This window comes from Sminthopsis crassicaudata, chromosome 3 (assembly GCF_048593235.1).
Source record: "Sminthopsis crassicaudata isolate SCR6 chromosome 3, ASM4859323v1, whole genome shotgun sequence".
Lineage (NCBI taxonomy): Eukaryota > Metazoa > Chordata > Mammalia > Dasyuromorphia > Dasyuridae > Sminthopsis > Sminthopsis crassicaudata.
In genome coordinates this window covers 50,138,143-50,162,806 of record NC_133619.1, presented here as the reverse complement: position 1 = coordinate 50,162,806, position 24,664 = coordinate 50,138,143, and the positions used below count along the sequence as shown (strand labels likewise).

The window sequence follows — 24,664 nt, the reverse complement described above, 5'->3', positions numbered from 1 at the left end:
CCCAAAAGTAGATTAGAGGTGGAAACAAGACCTTGGAAAAGAATTACTTCATGTCTAATTAAAATTATTGCTTTCTCCCTTCTCCTAAAGTGATTAAAGTTGATCTACCCAGGAGACCCCTTGATAACTAGCTGAGGAGAGGGGAGAGCTCTTGATGGGAGTGGTCAAAAGGTTTGAGTAATTTTAGGAAAATGATTTTCCAAGATTGACTATTGTTCCAGACGATGAAACAAAATATTAATTTTTCCCTTACCCTGAATCTTGTAACTCTGTTTTATAATACGGCAAAGTTTTTCCTATTTAAAATCCTATAAAGATTACTTCAAAATGTCTTGGAGGGATAGAAATACCTGAGATCATGAGAGGACTATGCCAGGGTAGACATTGCTTCAAGCAGCATAATTCTTGGATTAGAATAATGATAATAGATTTATTTCTAGGGAACAATAAGGCTTGAGGGAATCTTGAGAGTCATTTTATGCAGAAACACCAGAGAAGCAAATTATTTTAGTCCTCCTTCAGGAAAAATTGGAGCTTAATTTCTGTTCCTGAATACTAACAAAGCAATGACTTCAGAAAATAACCTAAACTTAATTGCCTCAGTCCTTTGTTAGTATCCAGAGACAAAAAAAAAAAAAATAAATTCAGTGTATTGGGGTGGGGGCAAGGGGAAAAAAAAAACCTTTTAATTTTTATAAAAAAAAAAAAAGTTAAACCCTTAAAGTTGAATCTTGTTAGCATATTCCATGTTCAATTCTGATTATTTAGATTACTAATCAATACCAAATGGCAACTGAAAGAAGGTCCCATCTGCATACAGATGATTCATATAAATATAGGACATTCAGTCCTTGGAAAAGCTAGTTGGAAAGGATTTTCAATATACAGTTTGATTTCAAGATTTCCTGGGGATAAATGAGAAAAACATTAATGAGTCAGCTCAAGCCCAAATTTTTCAAATTTCATATCTTTATTTCCTTATCATCTCTCCTAAAATTTTTAGTTTTTTTTTTTTTTACCTCTCTTTGTCATCATTGAATATAAGCCATGATGTTAAAAGGATTATTATTTAAAAATAAAAGAATTATTATAATTATCCTTATAATAAAATAATTATTCTCAACAAGGGAAAAAGCAAAGGACATGAGCAAAGGCTTATGTTAAATCAATTCTATTGTTTCAGGATGTCATTTTATGGCATTTTAAAAGCAGATTCTTTTTCTTTTGAAAATAGCATACTTGTAGAGGAAAAATGATGCATCATGAGAATTAGTCTATATTTTTCTAGTATACAAAATTAATTGCTTTTAGATAATATGTGTGTATCTTAATAATAGTATATATTGTATGTTATGATATACTATATGATAATAAATAAAATCGTAATAATACAAGGGCTTAATAATGCCTTTTAAGGTTACAATGAGTTTTATATTTGATCTTCACAGCAACTGTGTGGGGTAAGGAGTACAGATTTTCAGACTTAAAATGAACAGATAAAGAGATTAAAGTTTATAGAAGCTAATATTTTCTTCAAGTTCTTGCATCTAATAAGCAAGAGAGTCAGGGCTAAAAACCAGGCTTTTTGATGGTTTGAGGTATAAGTAGCAGTCATATCTAAATTCTGATCCACCAGAATTTGGTTGGTGATTGAAAAATGCCTCTATTGAAGGGGTGCACATATGAATTTGTATTTTCCTTGAAGTTAGGATGCTGTGATAGGGAAATGGCATGGAATTTTTTTCTACAGGAAACAATTCTATGGTAGCGAATGAGGCATTTGTCCTGATCCCTATAACTTTGCTCAGCTGTTTTTTCATGTCCATTTTCATGAGGCTATCACTTCTTGCCTAAAGTGTGTAATAGCCTTCTAGCTAGCTCTCCTTTTTTGCTTTCTTCCTTCTTTTCTCCCCTCTCTTCTCCTTCCCTCCCCTTTCTTCTCCTCCTTTCTCCTCTTCCCTCTCCTTTTTTCCTCTTTCTTCTATTTTCCTTCTCTTTCCTCAAAGGAGGTGACTGATTTTCAAAGAGCATGGCAGTAGAGCCCAAACTCCTGAAAGTTTACTAATCTAAAGAGGCTTTGAATTTGGGGCCAAAGAGGTTTGAAACTTCTGCAACATGCTCTTTTAAAAAAAACATAAAATGTGCAGAAAGACTTTTTTATTAAAGCTTTTTTTCAAAGCATAAGCATGGATAATTTTTCAACATAAACTCTTGCAAAATTTTAAGTTCCAATTTTCCCCCCTTCCCCCACAGATGGCAAATAATCCAATATTTTAAACATGGTAAAAAAAATATGTTAAGTCCAATATATGTATACATATTTACACAATTACTGTGCTGCACAATAAAAATCAGATCAAAAAAGAAAAAAAGTGAGAAAGAATACAAAATGCAAGGAAACAATATTAGAAAGAGTGACAATGCTATCTTGTGATCCACAATCTTCTCTTTGGGTGTAGATACTTCCCTTTAGAAAAAGATCATTGGAACAGCAAGACTTTTAATGGAACTGACTGGTTGTATTTCTCTTTTAAAATTAGGAAAACTTAAATCTAGCATTGAATTCAGCATCAGCCATCGGCTGTACTGTAGTCAATATTGGAGCCCAAGATTTGAAGGAAGGCAAACCTCATTTGGTTATGGGACTTCTATGGCAGATCATTAAAGTTGGTCTTTTTGCTGATATTGAGATTTCCAGGAATGAAGGTAAAAAATAATGACAATATTTGCTTTTCCTATAAAGCATACTTTTGGCCTCAAGGTAGCAGTGCTTCATCTTTTTTCCCCTTCTTTTTAGCCCTGATTGCCTTACTAAATGAAGGAGAAGATCTAGAAGAACTCATGAAGCTTTCTCCAGAAGAACTGTTGCTACGATGGGTGAACTTTCATCTGACTAATGCAGGATGGGAGAAAATCAGCAACTTTAGTCAAGATATTAAGGTTTGCCTTTTTCTTCAGATATCTTATTTTACAAATTGGCATTATAAAGTGTGACAAAAAGGAAAGAGGGGACCACGTGTTATGTTTATGCTGGACCTAACTCAGAACCTCATAGGAGGCTCAGGATGAATTCAGCTCCCCACTTTTCTTCTCTCCACTCATCTAAATCCTCTTTGTTGTCCTAGACACAGCTCAATGCCATCTCTTTTGTAGAGCTTTCCTTGAATATCCAAGTTAGAGTTTTCCTTTGAAATCCTGTAGCAATTCATTGTTTGCACATCTTATGTCATTAAAGTCAGTATCTTCATCTTTCTATACAAGATGGCAACCAATTTCCTGCAGGAAACTGTAGGATTTTAAATAAGAAAATGCATTGCAAGTTTTGTCTAAAATAAAAGATCTTACATAATTCAAAGGAACTCTAATGCTACTTCAATTTTTTTTTGCTCTTAAGTTTGTATATACTTGGAGATTAAAAAAAAATTATTTCCCCCAGATTTGAGTATGAATTTAGGATTCCATCATTCACAAATTGGATTTTCTTGAACAGTCTTCCTGATGCATGCTTGTCTATGTATATTCAGTTTTTCTACTAAAAAACCTCCAGGACAACTTCAGTTAATGTCTTCTGAATAAAGTATAAACTCCTACTCTTCAAAATAAAGACCCTTAATGACCTTGACTCAACTTACCTTTTCTACTTTTTTCCCTTAGTCTCACTCCTTTAACATTCCAAACTTCTCTCCATCCACAATTCTCATTATAGTATGAGAATTCTATATAAGAATTCATCTCCTTTTTTATTGTCTTTGGTCAAAATATTTTCCCCTTTGACTCTGATGGATTTTACTCCATTTTCTCCCTTTAGTACTTTCACTTCCTTTAAGACCCAAATCAGGGGCTATGCATTTAATGAAGACTTTCCTGACAAGTTTCTTTTCTCTCTCTCAGTCTCTCTCTCTCCTCCACCTTCTCCTTCTCCTTCTTTCTCTTCCTTCCTTCTCCCCTATTTAAAGTGACCCTTCTCCAATTTTTGACAAAGCTTTCCCTGGATTTCTCATATGCAAGTATTTTACATTTGCTTCTGTGGGCAGCTTGGTGACACAGTGGATAGACCACCAGGCTTGAAATCAGGAAATCTAATCTTCATGAGTTCAAATATGACTTCATACTCATCCTAGCTATGTGACCCTGGGCAATTCACCTAATCCTGTTTGCCTCAGTTTCCTCATCTATCAAATGAGCTGGAGAAGGAAATGGCAAACCATTCCAGTATCTTTGCCAGGAAAACCCCCAAATGGAATTATGTAGAGTCAAACATCACTGAAACAATATAACCACAATCACAACAATAACCATAGCAACCATCACCACAAAAACAATCGCAACACTTTTGCTTGTAGTCATTGTTATTCGATTACCTGTCATTCTTGTATGTGCTGATTTTTAATTTTTTATATTAGATCCCAGACTCTCTCCCCAGCCTTTTTTTGTCTTTCTCTTTTCCTGATTTTTCTGTAGTTTTTTTTCCCCATTGGTTCATTTATCACGTCCATACAAACATCTCCTAAGCTCTACTCCCACACCGTCAACTGCACTTTGGACACTTCCACTTACACCCCAAAGCGTCTCAATCTTCATATCAAAACAGAATTCATTACTAATCTCCTCTAACCCAGCTTTACCAAGCCTCCCTGTTTCTGTCAAGAGTACCACCAGCCTTGAAATCACCCAGGTTTTCATCCTCAGTTATTTCCAATTTTTTATTTTATCCAGTTTGTTATGAAGTTCTATTGATGTTACCTCTAAAGCATCTCAAAGTCATCCTTTCTTCCACTTGTATAGCCACAACCTAATTATCTTTCACCTGGACCTTATTACTTTTCACCTGGACTATTGGTGTAACTCCTAATTGAGCCCCCTCTACCAGCTACCACATTGATATTCCTAAACCCCATCCTTCTTCTGCTTAAAAAGCTCCAGTAACTTCCTGTTTCCCTTAGGATAAATACAAACACATCAGTATGGCACTTGAAGTCCTTGACAGGCTGGCCCAAGTTTCCTTTCTAGATCCATTATTCCCTTTCAGTATAACCAAAGTGTTCTCTTGCTGTCTCTCACACACAATCTCTTTCCTACCTCTTCAGACTGTTCCTAAATTGCTCTCAGCTCACATGTAGAATCCCTAGCTTCCTTCCAGGTAGAATTCATAGGTCTTCCTTCAAGGAGTCTTTAATCAGTTTCTCTAATTTGTGTCTGTTCTTCTGCTTACCTGGTATTTTCCCTCAGGAAGCTCCTTAGTGTTAGAGAGTCTTTGCCTCCTTTGTTCCTGAACCTGTTATGCATAAAGATTGAATTTGTATTCCTAGTGTACAAAGTCTTGCTTGTAGTAGGTTCTTAAAAAGATAACATGGCTCAATCGTCTTGGAGTTGGGAAGATCTGAATTCAAATTCTGTTTCTGCTGCCTATAGCTGTGGGTATTTAGGCAAGATGAGCTTTCATTACCTTGTCTGTAAAATATAGATGGAACCAGTTTAACCTGCTTTATACATTTGCTGTATTAAATGCAATTACCTGCAAGGGATTGTATTTACAACACTTACCTGTTATTATATTTGTGGAATTAATTGAATTGGATTTTTATAAATAACTTTTAACATCACATGTTAATAACAGCAATAATAACTAATATTTATGTAATACCTACTATGTGCCAGGCACTGAGGTTTAATCAATTATATTGTTCTTTGAGAAGGGAATCATGTCTACAGTTTTAACATTTCTGTAAAAAATCAAATCTTAAAAATGAATTGATTTCTTTCCTTACAGGATTCCAAAGCCTACTTTCATCTGCTTAATCAGATTGCCCCCAAAGGAGACAAAGATGATGAATTTCCTGTTACCATTGACCTTTCGGGATTAAATGTAAGTATAGTATTCTAGAGCCATTTATACCCAGGTAGCATGAGTCTGCGGTTGTGTGGGTAGTTAGAAATAGAAATCCTTTAGTAAATATGATGCCTTCAAGGATCATTTGTTAGATATTGGAAATATAAGATTTCAAATCTGGAGTCAGGAAGCCCTGACCTGGATTCAAATCCTGCCTCTCACACTTTCTAGCAAGTCACTGAACCTCTCTGAAACTCAGCCAGACTAATAATTTATAGTCTGACTGTGATCTCTCTTGCCAAAACATGTTTCCAATCTGACAAAATCCCATAGCTTTGACATATAGATGCATTTGGGAGTTCAGAAGTCCAGTGGTACCTATTACTACATGAGGGACAAATTCACTGCTTCTAAGCCAGATTTCTTGCCTTATTTATCAGAATCAGAATCACGAAAAGAAATAGATTTTACTCTAGAGGAAGCAGTGGGACAAATGCTTCCTCATCTGTGGATTCTCTCTTGTTGATTGGCTAAGGTTAAGTAACTGTAGAAATTGCCTGAGATTTAAAAAAAAAAAAAATAGACTGAATTTAATGACTATGGATGAGAGGCAAACAGTTCTTGTTTGTGCTTAACAAGTCTTCAGGAACAAGGTACTTTGAGATCTTTTCCATCTATGCTGGAACAATTCAGTTTTTTTATAACTACTGTAAAGAGCTAAGAAAAAAACTGCCTTAGGGCATACTTAAGAGTACCTTGCATGCTGTAGATATTGTGCTTGATAAATAATTGGTGAATTGAATTAAGATGTGCTTCTGTCTTTAGGAATCTAGAATGTGACCAGAACAGGTCATATCTAGGCCCTGTGGCTGTTATGATTGAGGGAGAGGCAGAGAGGAATCTTGACCTTGATAGTGTCTGGAATCCATCCCATCAATATCTCTGCTGAAGAGAAACGGGGAGCTTCACTTGTTAAACGGAGGATGTCTTTCTTTTATAATCCTATGTTAGAGGAAAAACATCTAATTGTTTACAAACTGTCCTGACTTTGTGAATCTGTATGCTGTTTTATATACTGAAATATTAAGCAACAGGAACAACTATCCCATATTTTGTTTTGTGTAGAAAGACTTGTTGATACTTATTAAGGACAGACTTAAAGTCTTAAAATTCCTCTAGTGATTGTATAAAGTATCATGTATGTCACTCTGGTCTTTTTAAAAAAATAGTAATAGCTTCTTATTTTTCACAATACATGCAGAATAGTTTTCAACATTCACCCTTGCAAAACCTTGTGTTCCAAATTTTTCTCTCTCCCTCTCCACGCCCCAGCAAATAATCAAATAAAGGTTAGACATGTGCAATTGTTGTAAACATATTTCCATATTCATCATGTTGTGCAAGAAAAATCAGATCAAAAGGGGGGAAAATGAGAATAAAAAAATAAAGTAAATAAACAACAACAACAACAAAAAGGTGAAAATACTAATGCTGTGATCCATATTCAGTCTCTGTAGTTTTCTCTCTGGATACAGATGGCTCTCTCCATCACAAGTCTATTGGGATTTCCTTGAATCACTTCATTGTTGAAAAAAAACAACAAGTCCTTCCCAGTTGATCATCATATAATCTTCTTGTTGCCGTGTACAATGCAACTCTTAATTCTGCTCACTTCACTCAGCATCAGTTCCTGTAAGTCTCTCCCGGCCTCTCTGAAATCATCTGTTGGTCGTTTCTTACAGAACAATAATATTCCATAACATTCATATACCACAACTTATTCAGCCATTCTCCAAGTAATAGGCATCCATTCAGTTTTCAGTTCCTTGCCACTATAAAAAGGGCTGTCACAGACATTTCTGTACATGTGGGTCCTTTTCTCTTTTTTATGATCTCTTTGGGATATAGACCCAGTAGAGACATTGCTGGATCAAAGGGTATGTACTCTCACACTCACACTGAAGTAAGTGAAGTTGGGCAGAATCCAGCAACATCCTTCTTCATTCTCCCCCTTGGGAAGCAGCTCTGTTGGCTGTAGGTCACCAAATGTCTCAGTGGACATAGTACTAGATCTGGAATCAGGAAGAATTGAATTAAAATATAACCAAAGACACATATGAGTTATCTCCATTTCCTCACCTATAAAATAAGGATAATAATAGCACTTACTTCTTAGGGTTGTTATAAGCATAAAATGAAATGTTTATGAAACATTTTATAAACTTTTAGCTAGAGTTTAGGACTGGGGCTGCAAGTAAGACATTTAGTAAGCTATCAAGTTTCTACTACAGGCCAAAAGTAATCCCCATCTTCAAGGAACTCATGATCTAATGGGAGAAAAAAACATGTAAATCTATGCACAAACAAGATATATACAAGATAAATTGGAGATAATCTCAGAGGAAAGGTATTAAGATTCATATTTTATTTCATTAAATACTTAAATTACATGCACATTTTTTCAAGTGTTTATTTTTATTTTTTAATTTGAGTTCCTATGCCCAAAAGGCTATAAAACTGTGCATACCATTTGACTGAGTCTATATCCCAAAGAGATGATAAAAGAGGGAAAAGAATCTGTATACGCAAAAGGTGTTTTTAGCAGCTTTTTGTGTTGGCAAAGAATTGGAAATTGAGGAGATGCCCATCAATTAGGAAATGACTGAATAAACTAGGTATATGAAAGTAATGGGAATATCATTTTTTAAAAGAATATTATTGTTCTATAAGAAATGATGAACAGGCGATTTTCAGAAAAGCCTTGGAAGACCTACGTGAACTGATGCTAAATGAAGTGAGCAGAATCAGAAGAACATTGTACACAGCAACAGCAAGATTATGTGATGATCACCTGGGATGGATTTGGCTCCTTTAAACAACACAATTCCAATAGACTTTGCCATCTGCTTTCAGAGGGAGAACTTTGGAGATTGATATTTTTAAAAGCATACTATTTTCACCATTTTTTGTTTGTTTGCTTTTTCTTTCTCATGTTTTTTTCCCTTTTGTTATGATTTTTCTTTCACAACATGACCAATATGGAAATATGTTTAAAATGATTATATATGTATAACTTCTATCAGATTGCCTACTGATCACCCTAATTTCCACAAATTCCTTATGACCACATATATTATTATTTTAATCAATATTTCATTTTTCAGGACATTTTCTACAGTTTAAACCAAGGGTAGACTAACTCATGAGCCAGGCCATCTACAGATATCTTTTGTGTAGGCAATAAGTATCTGAAAATTCTCTTGTTGGTTGTCAATATGGCATATTGGAATAAATGTTGGACCAGGAGTCAGAAGATCTGAAATCTTGATCTGATTGTGTGTGTCCAGCAGGAATGCTGCCTTGCACATTTAACTTCAGATCCTGTTTCTCCATCTGCAAAATGAGAAAAATACTTGTAAAACTGGGTTGGTATAAGAATCAAAAGACATAATCAAAAGAGTTTGTAAGGTGTTACACAAATGTAAGGTGTTATTATTGTTCTAATATAGTGGATTAAATAACTCAGACTTCATTCCTGCTTTTTACAGACTTAATAATCAAAGCCAGAGTTTTAGAAGTTCCTGGAGACTCTGCTTTCTTGTTAAGTCAAACTGTCATCAGATATATTTGCAGAACAATGTTTATCTACAGTATGAATAAGCTAATAAAATTTTTGGAACTAGCTCTTGGGAGTTTTTTTGTCTCACTGTGTAATCTTAGAGGAGTGTTAGATAAATAGTGTCTTAGGTGAAATCTGAAATTCACTTCCCAGATATTAGTTAAAAAGTGATCCTGTTCTTGCTAATACTTAGTATCATTAACATGTAAGTATATCAAAAATGTTCAATAAATATATATTTTTTTTTCATTCATTCCTTTACAGGAGAGAAATGATATGAAGAGAGCTACCCTGATGCTTCAAGAAGCTGACAAACTAGGCTGTAGGCAATTTGTTTCTCCTGCAGATGTGGTTTCTGGAAATCCTAAACTTAATTTAGCTTTTGTAGCAAATCTGTTTAACACGTATCCATGTCTGCACAAGCCAGAGAATAATGACATTGATATGAATTTGTTAGAAGGTAAGTTCTTTCAGTCTTAAGTTGTCTTGTTCTGTTCAAAATACTGTGCTGGCTCACTATAACGATCAAGGATAGCAAGAGAGGAAAACATGTATCTAAGAAACCATTTTGTATGTCTTGTGTATATGTATCTTTGTGTGTATACAATGTGTTTATGCACGTATGTATGTTAATAAATTAGAATTCAGAAAGAAAAAAGAAGACTGGGGTAAAAACCCATAGAGTTTCCCCAGCTCTTATTAGCTTAGTGAAAACTATTATATGCTTTTAAAAATCCATCAGATAATAACATATAATCATGTTAAGATGGATAATACATTTTTAATTAGAACACATTAATGGAATATTTTTTCTATTTCAAAGCTAAAGAGCAATTCCATTTTTCTCCTGATCAGTTCTTTTTGCAAGTAATCTTAATATTAATTGGTGGTGGGGAAAATGAAATACTCATTATTTTAATGTCTTATATATAAGCTGTCATTATCTATCTCATAATTTATAACTTTCCTATTTTGCTTCATGAAATGCAGATTTGACCCCTCCTAATGTAGGTACTGTATTTAGTACTTTTCTATCCATAAATTTAATTATTCTGAATTTTTTCTATTATTATCATTTATTCTTTTCTTCTGGGTTGGTGTTTCTTCTTTGCATTGTTTATGCTGTGTTATCCTTGTCTTAATATGCCGAAAAAATGACATGATGGAGAAGCAAAAATGTAGTTCAAATTAAGACCCTGAAGTGAATCTTTGATAATCACCTGATTTTCTTTCTAGTGTAGTAGGATATTATAGTTTAAAACACAATTATTTTGACAATTTGACTTTACAGTTGAATTATAAGTTTTTTTCCCCTTCATCCCACATGTCCACAAACCTTTTATTTTTTTATTTTTGAAAGGTTCATTCTGATCCTTCATATTTCCCATATGTATTTAAAGATCTTACTGTACACAGTATAGGAAAAGGCAAGTGTCCTGTTTTGTAACATGCAATATAAACATCAACATAGAGAAAAATTATTTCTTTATTTTTCCTGTCTTTTCTAATTTCCCATTTCCTCACAGCTTAGATAGTTATTCCTATTAGTCCAAGAATCTAAAAGAAAATAAATGTGACAGCAGTAATGGTATTTCTGGAGAACATCACCATTGTTAAGAATGACTCAACCTTTTGTATCAGAGAATGGCTAAGTTTCCTCCATTCCTGAAAAATGGAAACTGTAAAGTTCTCAGATTCCTCCCTTTCACATACACTCCTTCCTTGCTTTCGGTAAAGAAGACACATGCATACCCCTTCTATGTTCTTTTATAACTTCTACTACTATGATAATACCACAAATAAATAATTTTCATTTCTGTCACTATATCTACCGTATCACAATCACAATAATTTCTTTGGTGTTTAAATAGCTTCAAAGTTAAAGAATATGTTTCTTCATTATACATAGGTAAATGGAAATAATATAATATTTTCATAAGATATTTCCATTAAAATGGAAATTTAAACTGAAGTATTGTGAAAAAAAATTTAAGGAAGACTGGGTTTTCACAAGTCTGGCAAATTTCAAATTCCTTTGTTTTATAATAAAAGACACTTGTTTAGAATGGCATATTAAAAATGGTCTGCTATTTTTAGCCCCTGAATTCTTGCTAGTTAGAGATGCATTCTTGAACTTGCTGGCTCTTACTTCCTTTTGTCTTGTTTGGATTCCTTTGCTATAGTATTCAGCATGCATTTGGTAGATTTTTTTCAGTGTGAATGGTATTGCTGAATATTTCCTTTAGTATTTACCATATACAATTTGAAGATGATACTGCTGGAAGTATTTATCAATTGCCTTAGAACATTTCTCCTGATATAATCCTTTAAAAATAATCATTTGACTCTACAATCATTATATTTAGGATCATGAATCTGGAGCAAGCAGGAACTTTAGATGACTGTTTCTGGCTATTCATATTTTTATGCACTGCTTCTTAAAACAGATGTTTTTCATATTATGCTTGACATATAAAAAGTAGAGTTCAGATTACAGTATTTCCCCCACAAATTCAGATATAATTATCACCCAAATTTATGTAGCATCAATAATCTTACTGGAAGTATCTTAATACAATCCAAGGAAATCTTTCCAAGTACAATTAAGCCTTAGATCCTTCTTATTAAACAAAGCAAAATCATATACTGGTCAATATATTATCTTCAGAGAAAAACCTTGTGAATAACAAAGCTATTGAAGAATTCCTACTCTACACATGAATGATATCATTCCTTTTCTCTGGATGTATGTCCATAAAATCCATTGTTTTGTAGCTCTATAAGAATGTAAAGAGCCTAGTTAGTATGATAAGAGTTCCATCACAGAGGACAGACAATAAAAGAAAAGACTATTTTGTACTCTACCATAGGAATTTCTGCAGTGTCCTTTATTCCTGTTTCCAATCTAGAAAATACTCTGCAATCCAGAATGCACATGCTTTTATTTTAATTAACAGTCACTCTGTACACTGTATGATGTCTCGGGTTTTGAGCATTTATTTACAGATAAAATTAGAATTTGATAAATAAATGCTCTGTTACAAAACTTATTTACTTTCTAGATATCACTTATTTTTAAATTTATTAACACTCAGATTTAATTATTAGTAAAAAAAATCTGAAGCTGATGAAAGTGTCAAGATAATCTGAGAACAAACAGAATATTTATATTTTCCACTGGATTTATTATAGCATGACTATTTGGTAAAATTTACTTATTATTTTAAATCAAGTTGCAACCATGACATTATAAACGTGTAATTTGTATTTTGCCCTTCAGAGTTGCTTCCTAAATTGTGTAAGTCCAAGAAACTGGACCAGAACTTCAAGTTGAGACCTGGGTTTAAATCTTGGTTCCAAACTTTAATATAAATGTGATCTTAGGCCCACTAAGCCTCAGTTTCCTTAATAATAAAATTAAGGGATGAGATTAGATGACTTCTAGGGCCCCTTCCATCTATATTTGATGATTCTAATTCTTTTATTCTGAAAGGAGGGAAGGACAAATTCATGTCACACACACTGAGATTTAATTTTGATATTTATATTGTGGAAGACCATCACTTTGATGGCATTTTTAATTAGAATTGTTAAATGATCACTAGGGAAAAGGAAATTATGAATTTTAGACATTTTAGGTTTTTTTAAAATAATGTTTTATAAATATTGAAAAGCAGAGAAGTGATAAAATAAAAATCCTAATAGATGCCATGTATAGTTTAATAGAAATAAAAGAATATAATAATTAACATTGAAAACCATAGAAAATCTATTGTACTATTTGCTTTTCCTATCTCAGTAGTAGAAATAATATTCAGGACTGCTAGCCTCCAGATCCCCTTTTCCCTTTTCTCATTCCTACACTGGCTGGTTCCAGAGATTACTCTTGCCATTTCATCTTAGAATTGCCTAGAAAGTTGTCTAGTACCCAGAATACTTGACTCAATGTTAATTTGGAGAAAAGTCTATAGTAGAGTGTCACGGGGATTAATACTTGACCAGCTGCCGTTTAATATTTTTATCAACAATTTGAATAAAGTCACTTAGGATTTGCCAATGACACAAACTTGAAAACATTAGATGATATAGTTAGAATGCAAACTTTGACAAGACAGAAACTTTGAACTAAATATGACTTTACTAGGGATTAAAGTGAAATTTAAATTTGGGTTCAAAAATGTCAATTTCACAAATGGGTGGAGATGACTATATGGTAGTTCATGTGAAAAAAAAAATCTATGGATTTTAATGGGAAGCAAGCTCACTATGCATCAACAATGTGATATAGCAACCAAAAATGTTAATTTTATTTTAGATTCCATTAAGAGAATCAGAGATATAGAAAGTGATGAACCTACTGTATTCCACCGCAAGCCCAAATGTGGAATATTATGTTCACTTTGGGTGCCACATTTTAAGAAGGACACTGATAAATTACAAAGCATCTAAAAGAGGGTCACCAGTATGGTAAAGGGTTGGATCCTTGAAAATGCGGCAGTAAAGATTAAAAGAGCTAGTCATGTTTAGCCTGAAGGAAAAAAAAAGACTCAGAGGAAATATGTTAACTGTCATCGAGAATTTCAAGGGCTGTCATGTGAAAAAGAGATTAATTTTGTCCTGTTGGCCCCAGAGGACAGAACAAAAAGCACTGGGTAGAAGCTGAAAAGAGAAAGATTTGGGCTTAATGCAAGGAGAAATATCCTGATAATTAAGAGTTATTTGAAAAGAGCATAGGTTGCCTTGGTTGATAGAGGACTCACCTTTAATTGAGGTCTTCATACTGAATCTGGATAATCACTGATTGGGGATATAATAGAGGAAATGCTCTCAGAGTAATCAGGCCTTTTGGTTCTGAGGTGAGAAATCTTTGTCTGAAAGCCCCCAGGGGAGTTGGTGTGAAAAAGCATGGAAAAGCTGGCCCTGTATTTATTGACCTTGTGTCCCTGAGTGTCTTGGAACAAGCATATTTTTCTGAGATCTTACAGAATGTATAGTTGGGTTAACCTATGGGTTAGGAGTACTGAATAATACCAATTCCTTCCTAGTTAATTGCCCATTTGACCTAAGTGATTCATGATATTCTAGGATAATCCAGCACTCCCCAGCTCAAACTAGAATGGTAGAATACTCTCACTAAGAAATAAATCTGGAGAATCAATTGGGAGTGAAATTAAAGTGCATGGGTCTAGTTACAATCTGGAAAGCATAGAAGAGAGAACACTGCAATGAAATCCCTTGATTTTCCACTGTATTTCTTAAGAGATTCAATTCTTGCTTTGTAGTTATATTATGAGATACCTTCCCTAATTATAGACATTCTGTGGTGGGAATCCTGAAGGTGATGGTAACCACAAACCAAATAGTGGTACTTAGAAGTGTTGTCTAAAGTTATTTCCAATGTTATAGCCTTAATGTGGTAGAAAGTAAATCTTAGCTACAGAAGATAATTAAGCAGTATTCAGGAAGGCTGTAGCTTTGATCCATTTACAATGGGAACTAGCAGCAGAACATAGGTGACCTTTAAGTATCAAAATATCAGTTTCTCTTAACACCTGGGTTAACAGATTTTTTTTTTTACTGTATTTTGCATTTATTCTTAGCTCTCACTCTCCTTCAACTTTTCCCTTTTGCCATAGATAAGGTATCAGTTTACATACTACATTAGTTTCTCTGTGCAAAACTAAAGAACATATATTTAGAGGCCCCTTTCGAAAAGCTCATTTTTCCTCCCTTGGACAAATAATAGCTTCTCAATTCCTACTTAACATGAAAAAAACTTATTAATTTTTAGAATCCCACCCTCAGACTGGATTGCAGCTAAAGGTCTAAAAATATCAGCTGTTGTATTTAGTGTAGCCTCAAAGTAATCCACTTTCTGCTCAGTAATGCTGTAAACAAATAAAGACTTCCGCAGCAATGATTGCCATTTGCAAAATGGGAATTGTTTTCTAAAGGAAATACAGCACAGGAACCACAACTAATCGCATATAGTTGGCTTAAGTGTAAGAATAGTTTAAATATGTATGTCTTTCTTGCCTCTTTTTTTTCCTCCTAAATCATCAATATGAACTCATGTCTACTATAGGAGAAAGCAAAGAAGAGAGAACATTCCGAAACTGGATGAATTCTTTGGGTGTCAGTCCATATATTAATCATTTGTACAGGTAACTATTTGATTGATTCTCATCTTTATTGTTAAAGGCAAATACTTTAAGGACTAGTCCTGAATTTTAAAATAAGTACTATTTTTTTAAATCAGGCATTTTGCTACCATATAGAATCAAGTAATGAGTGAAGCTTGGCAATGCAATGGATTTTTAAAAGGGAAATTAAAATGAAAAACTTAAAATTAGTAATTAAAAGTTTGATTGCAAATGTTTACATAAAAAGTATTTTAGTAAAAGTAATCTTTGTGCCTTATTTGAATTTCTGGCAAAGAAATAACTTTTTGAGTTTAATTTTCAATCGTACTGGTTAAAAATATATAATTATATTTTATAAGTGCTTATCAATATTCTAAAATTGCCTAGTTATATTGCTATAATATGAGGTATTTTTTGGGGGGAGGTAGAGAGTTTTTCCCCCAAAACTATCACCACACTTCTATGTGTATTATATTTATACATAATACCTATTGACTTTTTTTCTAAGATGTAACTCCTCCCTTGGGTCTCTGGAGAGTCATAGATAGACAAAAATACACACAAGCCTAGAGATAGGATCTGGTCTGTCAACTGAGGGTCATTCTGCTTAAGTTCAGAGAGGCTTATAGCCAAGAGTGTCCATTGGGTGATGAAGATTTTTGGATATAACAAATCACAAAGCTGCTGACTAAGGTATGGATGCCCCAGTAAAGGGAAAGAACACACCAGTGAAATCAGGCATCTTCTGAAATGCCAAAGCATGTTGTTTTCAGGCATGACATTTGTTTTTTCCTCAAATAACTTAAGCAACTTATTTCATAATTTGTATTGAAAGTTATAATAAGGCATTAATATTGAGAAAGCTCAAAAATGTTGTTCTAAATTCTTCCCTTTGTGTTTGTGAAAGACTTTCTCCAATGTCTTTTCCCAAATGTGGATGAATAAAAAAAAATCTCTGGTTTCTCTTAGTATAGAGTCTACCAGTTTGTATGGTATTAAAATTTAAAATACAGATATTTAATTTGAAATTCATCCACTGTTAATGATGAAACAATTAGGACTTAATTAGCTGCATTTATTAATAATTACTAGGATCAAAACATTTTGGTAATTATCAATGGAAATCTTAATTCTCAGACAAAATTATTGCTTCCTGAAGAGATTAGCTTCACTAAACTATCTAGGGTTACTGAAGCAATTATAAGAAAGTGGTTCTTCAAAGTCCAGAAGGGCTTTGACCATAGAAGAAGGATGAGAAAGGAAGATAAAGTGCTCAGAAGACGGATACCTGCAAGTTGGATCCACTTGTGAAGAGAATGTAGCTTTGGTACACCACTAGGGAGGGAAGACAATGCCAGGAAAAGAAGTGTGTGTATATGTATATATAAGCACACATATATGTATGTATTTATAAAAGAAGTTTATATATGCATATATATACATATATTTATATGTGTGTGCATATATAGATATGTATAAAGAAATATATGTGTGCTAAGTTATAGCCTTCTTGAGGATTGGGGAGGAATAGGGAAAAAAGAATAAAGTAAAAATAGACAGCAGAGAACAAAAGGAAATCTACAAGGAAGCCAAGAAAAGATGGACAGCTCTGAACACAATGTGTAGTATTTATTATATAGGCTTTCTTGAAATGGAAATTTGTTTTATTTTTGAAATCTTATGTTCTGCTGTGCATATAGAAGGTTTTTTTTCCTATTTTCTATTTAAGCTTTAAATAAATAAATGGAAAAAATAAACAATTAAAAAAGAGAGAGAGATGTTCAAAGTCCTATCCTTTTCCTCCCTGCCACCTCTCTTCTATTTCCTAATAGTTCCTCTTGCCCGAATGTTCTCTACTGTAGTCCATAGTTATGGAAGTGACTTATCTCTTTCCCATCCTCTTGCTCATGGTTCCTATCTCTTTGCACCATCCCAAGCCCCTATTCCCATACTGTCTGCTTCTGTACCCCTTTTGCCTTTTGTCTTTGCCTTCATGTGTTTTTGTCTCCATACCCTTTGTGTGTGATTGCTGTCCCATTTCTCACTGCTAGTTGTGGTCTTTTCTGACAAGTATCCCAAGTACTGGGATACCTGCCCCCATTTCACAGTGTCATAAATTGATGATCAATTCATGTCAAATCTAATAGCTAAACAAAAAAAATAGAAAGATATAAGTGTGTGTAGATTTTCTTTTAGATAGCCAGTGGCTCTCAGTAGTGGATTTAGGTAGCAGCTACTACCAGGTTCCTTTCACAAAGGAAGACAAGGAAATTACTCTCATTTGTCCAGCTTGATCTTGCCCATTTGAATATTTGCCCCAAGACACCTCTTGGGCATCTGTCAATTTCCAACAATTGATGGAAAGAGCAGCTGGAGACATGAACTTCCTTGAAGTGGTGTTTTATCTTGATGACATCATTGTCTTTAGCAAGATCCTGGAAAAACATAAGACTGATCAAAGGGTTGAATGAGCTAGAGAAAAATGTAACGAAGCTTTCACTTGACAAATGACAGTTTTTCAGAGCCTCTGCTAAGTATATCAGTCATATAGTAGCTCAGTAAAGCCTTTAAAGTCTTATATGAAGACTTTGGGGATATGGATCCAAAAAAGACCCTTGAACTGGTAAAGAACAGACTTTATTGGCTCAATTCCACTAAAGACCTCAGAAAGTATGAGGCCTGTGCTTGTGTATAAAGTGCTGCTAACTCATGTTACATATTTGGAGAATATAAATAGTAGAAAACTTAGAGATCTATCATCTGTGAACTCTGTCTAACATGAATAAGTGGCCCTGTTCCTATTTTTTAGTTTAAAATGGCATTTTATTTTTTGATTAAAGCTTTTTATTTTCAAAATGTATGCATGAATAATTTTTCAACATTGACTCTTGCAAAACCTTGTGTTCCAAATTTTCCCCTCTTTCCTCCCATCCTCTCCCCAGATGGCAAGTAATTCAATATATGTTATGCATGTTAAAATATGTTAAATCCAATATGTGTAAACATATTTACACAGTTATCTTGCTCACAAGAAAAATCAGATCAAAAGGAAAGAAAATGAATAAGAAAACAAAATGCAAGTGAACAACCACAAAAAACAGTGAAAATTCTATGTTGTGATCCACACTCGGTTCCCACGGTCCTCTCTTTGGATGTAGATAGCTCTCTCCATCACAAGATCATTGGAACTGTGGTAGTCCCTTTCCTTACCAAGACAAACCCTTTTACTGGCAGAAGTGATTTCATTCCATTCTGAGGCTTGAAACCTAGGAATCCTCTTTGGCTCCTCATTCCCTCTCAACCCCCAAATCCAAAATGTTGCAAAGGTCCATCCATTTCACCTCTGCAACTTCTTTCAAATATGGCCCTTTCTTTCCTCTGGTATTGCCCCTACTCTGACCTTGATTACTTCACACTTGGATCATTTCATTAGCTTCGTGTTTTGTCTGCTTGTCAAGTCCTTTCTCATTACAGTCCCTCCTCCATTCAGTCACTAAAATGATTTTCTAAAGCACAAATCTGGCCAAGCCACCTTATTCAATCAACTTTTTCTTCCTTTTGCTGCCAGGAACAGATCCTTGGTTTGACATTCAAAACCATTCACAACCTAGATTCACAACCATTCAAAACTATCTTTCCAGAGTTTACTAAGAAATCTTGGTCTTTACGAGACACATCAGTTGGCAGAAAGAATGTATCACAACCTCTTCTTGCCTAAAGAAGAATTACTTGGACTCCATGATAAGAAGGAAAAAAATTTGATGGTTATTTACTTCAATACAAAAGAGATCGCCTACTAATTTTTCAAAAATTAAACCAGACAATGGTTCAGAAATAGAAATTTCAAGGGTAGGAGACTTGGTATACTGTAAACCTGCCAGCCAATTTAGAGAGCAAAAGGACTAAACATAGAGGCAATATTTTTTTCTATCTAGAACTTAAGCTGCAGAAACTTCTAGGGTACCAAGAATCCCCAGAGTGTTCTAATATTGATAGCTAATCTGGATTCTTCACAAGTGCAGGTTTAGAGAAAGAGAATTACAGTTCTAAAAAAGACTATGATTATCCCATTCTGTCAACTATTTTAGATAGAGAAGCAGATAGATCAGCTGGTCTCCAGACACATAGGCTTAACTGATTAGTGACCAGACATAACTAGCTTATTATAGTAAAAACTGGAAAAATGGTTATAGACACAGAAAACATATGTTCATTGATGTATGTGGTAATTATTGCTTATTTATATGCCTCAAATATATTTGCCTGTTAGCTATGCATAATTTTTTGGTTTGTCTGTTTGCACATATGTCACTATATATGGATGTTCTGTCATTATGTAAATTTACTGATGTTATTTATTGAATTGCTATTTGTGCAATTTATTTGTATAGACATATATGTACTGTTGTGGATGTACATGTGACATCATGCATGTGATTTAGAGAGCTCTTATGAATGTGAGACTATGGACAAATATGCCAAAACAGACTCCCCTTGATACAAATTAATTAAAAGGTTTAGTTGTTTAATCAATACTAGTATCCTGTAAGTTAATATTAATTTAAGCACACATAATTAAAGATGTAAATACTGATGGAAATTATATATCCTCAAATAATTATTTTAGATCAATGACTGTTTCTTTGTTCTCTTAGTGTAAAAAATTGAGAATTGATTATATTGATGACCATTCTCTGAGCTCATCAATAAATGTCCTTTTGAAGTCAGCCATAAAATGTTAAACACACAGAAGGAGATCTGTGTTTATTATGGAGGGACATGGAAAAGTATTATACCACTTGAGTTGAGGCTGGGTTACCATCTGGATCTATAAAAGCTATATTTATACTAATAAGATCAGAGAATCATTAAAGTATCATTTGTACCTTAAAAATTTTGGTTCATAAAATTTCTTCTCATTCCTCATAACCCACAATGAGCAGCTAACATCTGTGGAATTAATCTGATATCCCTACAATATTCTAAACAATGAACAATACAGTTACAGTAATTTTTGGTTATAGATGAATGCTACTTGGAATGAATTTTGAGCTTAAATATCAAAATTTATTCTTTATTCATGTTGTTCCTAGTGACCTTGCTGATGCTTTAGTGATCTTTCAGCTGTATGAAATGACCCGGGTCCCAGTAGAATGGAGCCGTGTCAATAAACCTCCTTATCCTGCACTTGGTGTTAACATGAAAAAGGTAAATGAATAGTTTTGTATCTTTCATTCTATAGAGCAGTTGTTACTATACTGATCTCTCCCAAAGAATTCAGGGATTCACAAGGCATAATAGTGAGTAATCTAATCATGGGGGTCTGATTTAAACAAACATTTCTTGAGATGATTGGATTTGTTCCATATCTGTTTTTAATATATTTTTGGAAAGATCTGAGGAATGGCAAGGAAACTCCTTTGAATATGATAAGTAGATGAAACAAATACATAAACAAATGAAAAGATGTAAAATATAAAAAACAGTAGCAACTTGTGGGATAACAATTCAAAGAAATGGTATTGTCTTTATATGCGCAGTACAGGAATTATTTCTTGGTATTAGTAAATAAAGAACTGTTGTATTTGTAATAGTATTTCATTCCCATTGGAAGATAATTAAAAGGAAATTGAAAATTATCAACAATTAACATGCTTACTCATTTATTCTTCACTACCTTTTAAAAATTTACTGATTTTGAAAAAGTCACTTTTTTATTCTTCAAAAAATATCATTTTTACTCCTACCCAAACCATTAAAGATAGTGGTTTATTTGAAATTCTTGGTCACTGTTCCCTCTCTCATTCCAGATCATTATCCTACCTTTCTAACTGTTTGTTTTATTTTTCCTCTGAAGATTTTTCTTATTTATGCTCAATAAGTATGTCTATTGTCTAAAGTCAAGAGAGACAATATTATGAGACTTCACCTACTTTTATGGCCTAAGACTACTTATAAGCATGCCACAATTCTAAACTTAACCCATTTTCTGGTTGGTAACTCTAGATATCTTTAAGATATGTTCAATTGGTTGTTTTATTAAAACCAAAGATTTTTAAAAACTAGTTTATCTTTTCACTCAAACTGACATTATTTTCCAATTTGGCTGCAACCTCAATGATACTTGCATCTTCCTAAAATCCAACTTGCAGTCTTGTAGTAGTTTTTCCCCCTATTTTTACTCCTCACACATGGTGAGACCAATTTGGCTAAATAGCAAATTCCCATATAATCATTTCCATTTTAAATAAGTAGATTTCTGCAGGCTTGCAGAAAGCATCTCCCATTTTAAATTATAAAATTAATTGTATCCACTGCCTATCCTCCCACTGAAGAGGAAGTGCTACAGCCAGTACACTATGAGACTCTAAAAATTGGGCATCTGTTCTTTTGCTTTCAAAATTCTGTACATTTAGGCTTCTGAAGTATAAATGTCTTTTAAAGAGGATATATTTATCTATAAAAGCTACTGGAAATGAGAGAGAATTCATATTGTAGTTTTGCATATTTATTTGTAGAATTTCAATTACTTTATGGTGTTAATTTTTAAATATTTTTCCTAAATGTATTTAAAAACAAATTTTATATACTTTCCTCAAATGGTGAGGAGTTTGAGAGAGATTATAAACATGAAGTCATGCAAAGCATATTTTCATATTAGTTATGTTATGAAAGAAAACAGAGACTAAAAAAAACTACAGACTCACAATAAAGTGAAAATTAGCATGTTTCATCTGCAGTCAGACTCCATAAATTTTTACTTTGGAAATGGATAGAATTTTTCAACCTAAGTTCTTTAGAATTGTCTTGGATTATTGTATAGCTGAGAATAGCTAAATTATTCACAACTGATTATCATTCAATATTGCTGTTACTGTGTACATTGGGCTCATAGTTCTGCTCAATTCACATTGTATCAGTTCATATAGTCTTTCCAATTTTTCTGAAATTAGCCTGCTCAGCATTATTTCTTATAGCACAATAATATTTCATAATAATCATATACCATAATTTGTCCAGCCATTTCTTGAACTGATGAGCAATTTCCATTTCTTTGCCACCACAAAAAAGGGTATATAAATATTTTTATAGCTAGGTCCTTTCCCCTTTCTATTGATCTCCTTGGGATACAGACCTAATAAGTGGTATTTGCTGGGTCAAAGGGTATATACAATTTGATAGCTCTTTTGGACAAATTGCTCTCCAGAATGCTTGGATAAATTTACAACTCCACTTATAGTGTATTAGTGTCACATTTTTTCCCATACCCCCCTCCAAGATTTTTAATTTTCCTTTTCTATCATATAAGCCAATCTAGTAAATGGTAACTCAGAGCTGTTTTAATTTGAATTTCTCTAATCAATAGTAATTTAGAGCATTCTCCCCATAGGAATGATGTTTAATTCTTAAAAGAACAGTTGTTTCTAAGTCCTCAATTTGGGGAGTAACGAGAATTGGTAGTGATTACATAAGATGATAAGAGATGATTTAGATCCCTAACTATACTACACTAGCAGAATTTTGAAGGATACTTGTCTTTTATCTTTATGGTAAAGCTTATACTTATATTTGTAGCTTGAAAATTGTAACTATGCAGTGCACCTTGGAAAGAATAAGGCCAAATTCTCCCTAGTTGGGATTGCTGGGCAGGATTTACATGAAGGAAATTCCACTCTTACCCTGGCATTGCTATGGCAGCTGATGAGAAGGTAAGGATGACTAGGAGCTACATCACAAATTATTCTTTCAACCAGTCTCTTAAATTTTATAATTGTTTTGGAATTATATGGAGAATATAGGAAATTCAAAACAGAAAATGCTCATTCTAAAATTTGATTTATTGTTAATAAGAAGCATTTAGTATAACCCACTTTGTACCTGAAAAAGACTTGCTCCATTTATGAAATAGAAACAAAATTCAATGATTAATTTTGTAGAGATATCTCACAATGCAGATTGTTAACTTTTTGAAAAAAAAAAAACAACCTAAGTCTCTGCATTCTAATTAAAGAACTTTTTAAAATGTAATAAGCAAGCTGATACCAAATAGATTTCTTTAGAAGTGGATTATTCAGTAACATGCATCTAACTGTTTATATTAGAGGTTTGAAGATTTATAGTTTTATTTCAGCATTTTTTCCATTGCAGATATACATTGAATGTACTATCAGATCTTGGAGAAGGTGAAAAAGTGACGGATGAGATTATTATTAAATGGGTGAATCAAACTCTTGCAGAGGCAAATAAAAAAACTTCAATTTCCAGCTTCAAGGTAAATATAAAACTAATATGAGATAGTTTCAAAGAAATTAAATTTAACATCACATGAGAAATATGGACAATATGTCATTATAGCTTAGATTTAGTGGAGGGCTATACATTGGAAGAACTGAAACAAGTTTAGTTACAATAACAAAAACAACAAAAATAATAATAATAGTTGGTTATTTGCTATTGTTTTGAGAAAAAGAAAATTTCTTAACTTTTTATCTGGTTAGCTCAGCGCCCATATTGACAAAGCTAGATGACAGAAGTAGACAAGTCTATTTTATGAGAAAGGAGAACAAGTAAAAAGCCAAATGTAGCTTTGCCTTTATGAGAAATAAAACAGAAAATTTAAAAAAAACATTGTTTATGTAGGAACTATAATACTTTGTGCTCCCTGACAGCAGTTTCAGAACTGTACTGACATCATTTCCAAGGCATAACAGAACCAGCCAGATTCAAGTGGGATTGAGAAAACGGGTAGGAAAAACATCTTGTCATTTAATTTATAATGGCCCTTAGCATTCACTTATAAAGCATTCCCACTGCACATATATTTTCATATACATTCCCAGTGTTTTGATTTTGCATGCATGCTCAAGTCAGAAATCTAAGCATGTTTGCTTGCACACATACAGTGAGTCACCTATTCTACTTTGCTATTTCATCTGCATTGTGTTTGTGTTTCCATTATAATATATGGAAAACCTTCAGTCAAATTGTACTTCGGAGAAAAAAAAAACATTACAATAAAAAATAACTTTAAGGGAGAAAGGGGAGGGAGGAAGACATTTAGTATTTCTTAAA

The 24,664-nt window shown here is 33.4% G+C and overlaps 1 protein-coding gene across 4 annotated transcripts in view; it reads left to right on the top strand.

Annotated features, from left to right (window-relative positions):
• The window catches only part of PLS1 (plastin 1), a 122,769-nt gene that overhangs the window by 91,208 nt on the left and 6,897 nt on the right, over positions 1-24,664 (top strand). For all 4 annotated transcript variants that reach the window (XM_074298434.1, XM_074298437.1, XM_074298435.1 and 1 more), the window contains exons 7-14: positions 2,541-2,706; positions 2,798-2,940; positions 5,771-5,866; positions 9,714-9,909; positions 15,535-15,613; positions 20,686-20,800; positions 23,168-23,301; positions 23,741-23,864. In XM_074298434.1, coding sequence (XP_074154535.1) covers positions 2,541-2,706; positions 2,798-2,940; positions 5,771-5,866; positions 9,714-9,909; positions 15,535-15,613; positions 20,686-20,800; positions 23,168-23,301; positions 23,741-23,864 — 1,053 coding nt within the window. The remainder of the gene's footprint in view (positions 1-2,540; positions 2,707-2,797; positions 2,941-5,770; positions 5,867-9,713; positions 9,910-15,534; positions 15,614-20,685; positions 20,801-23,167; positions 23,302-23,740; positions 23,865-24,664) is intronic.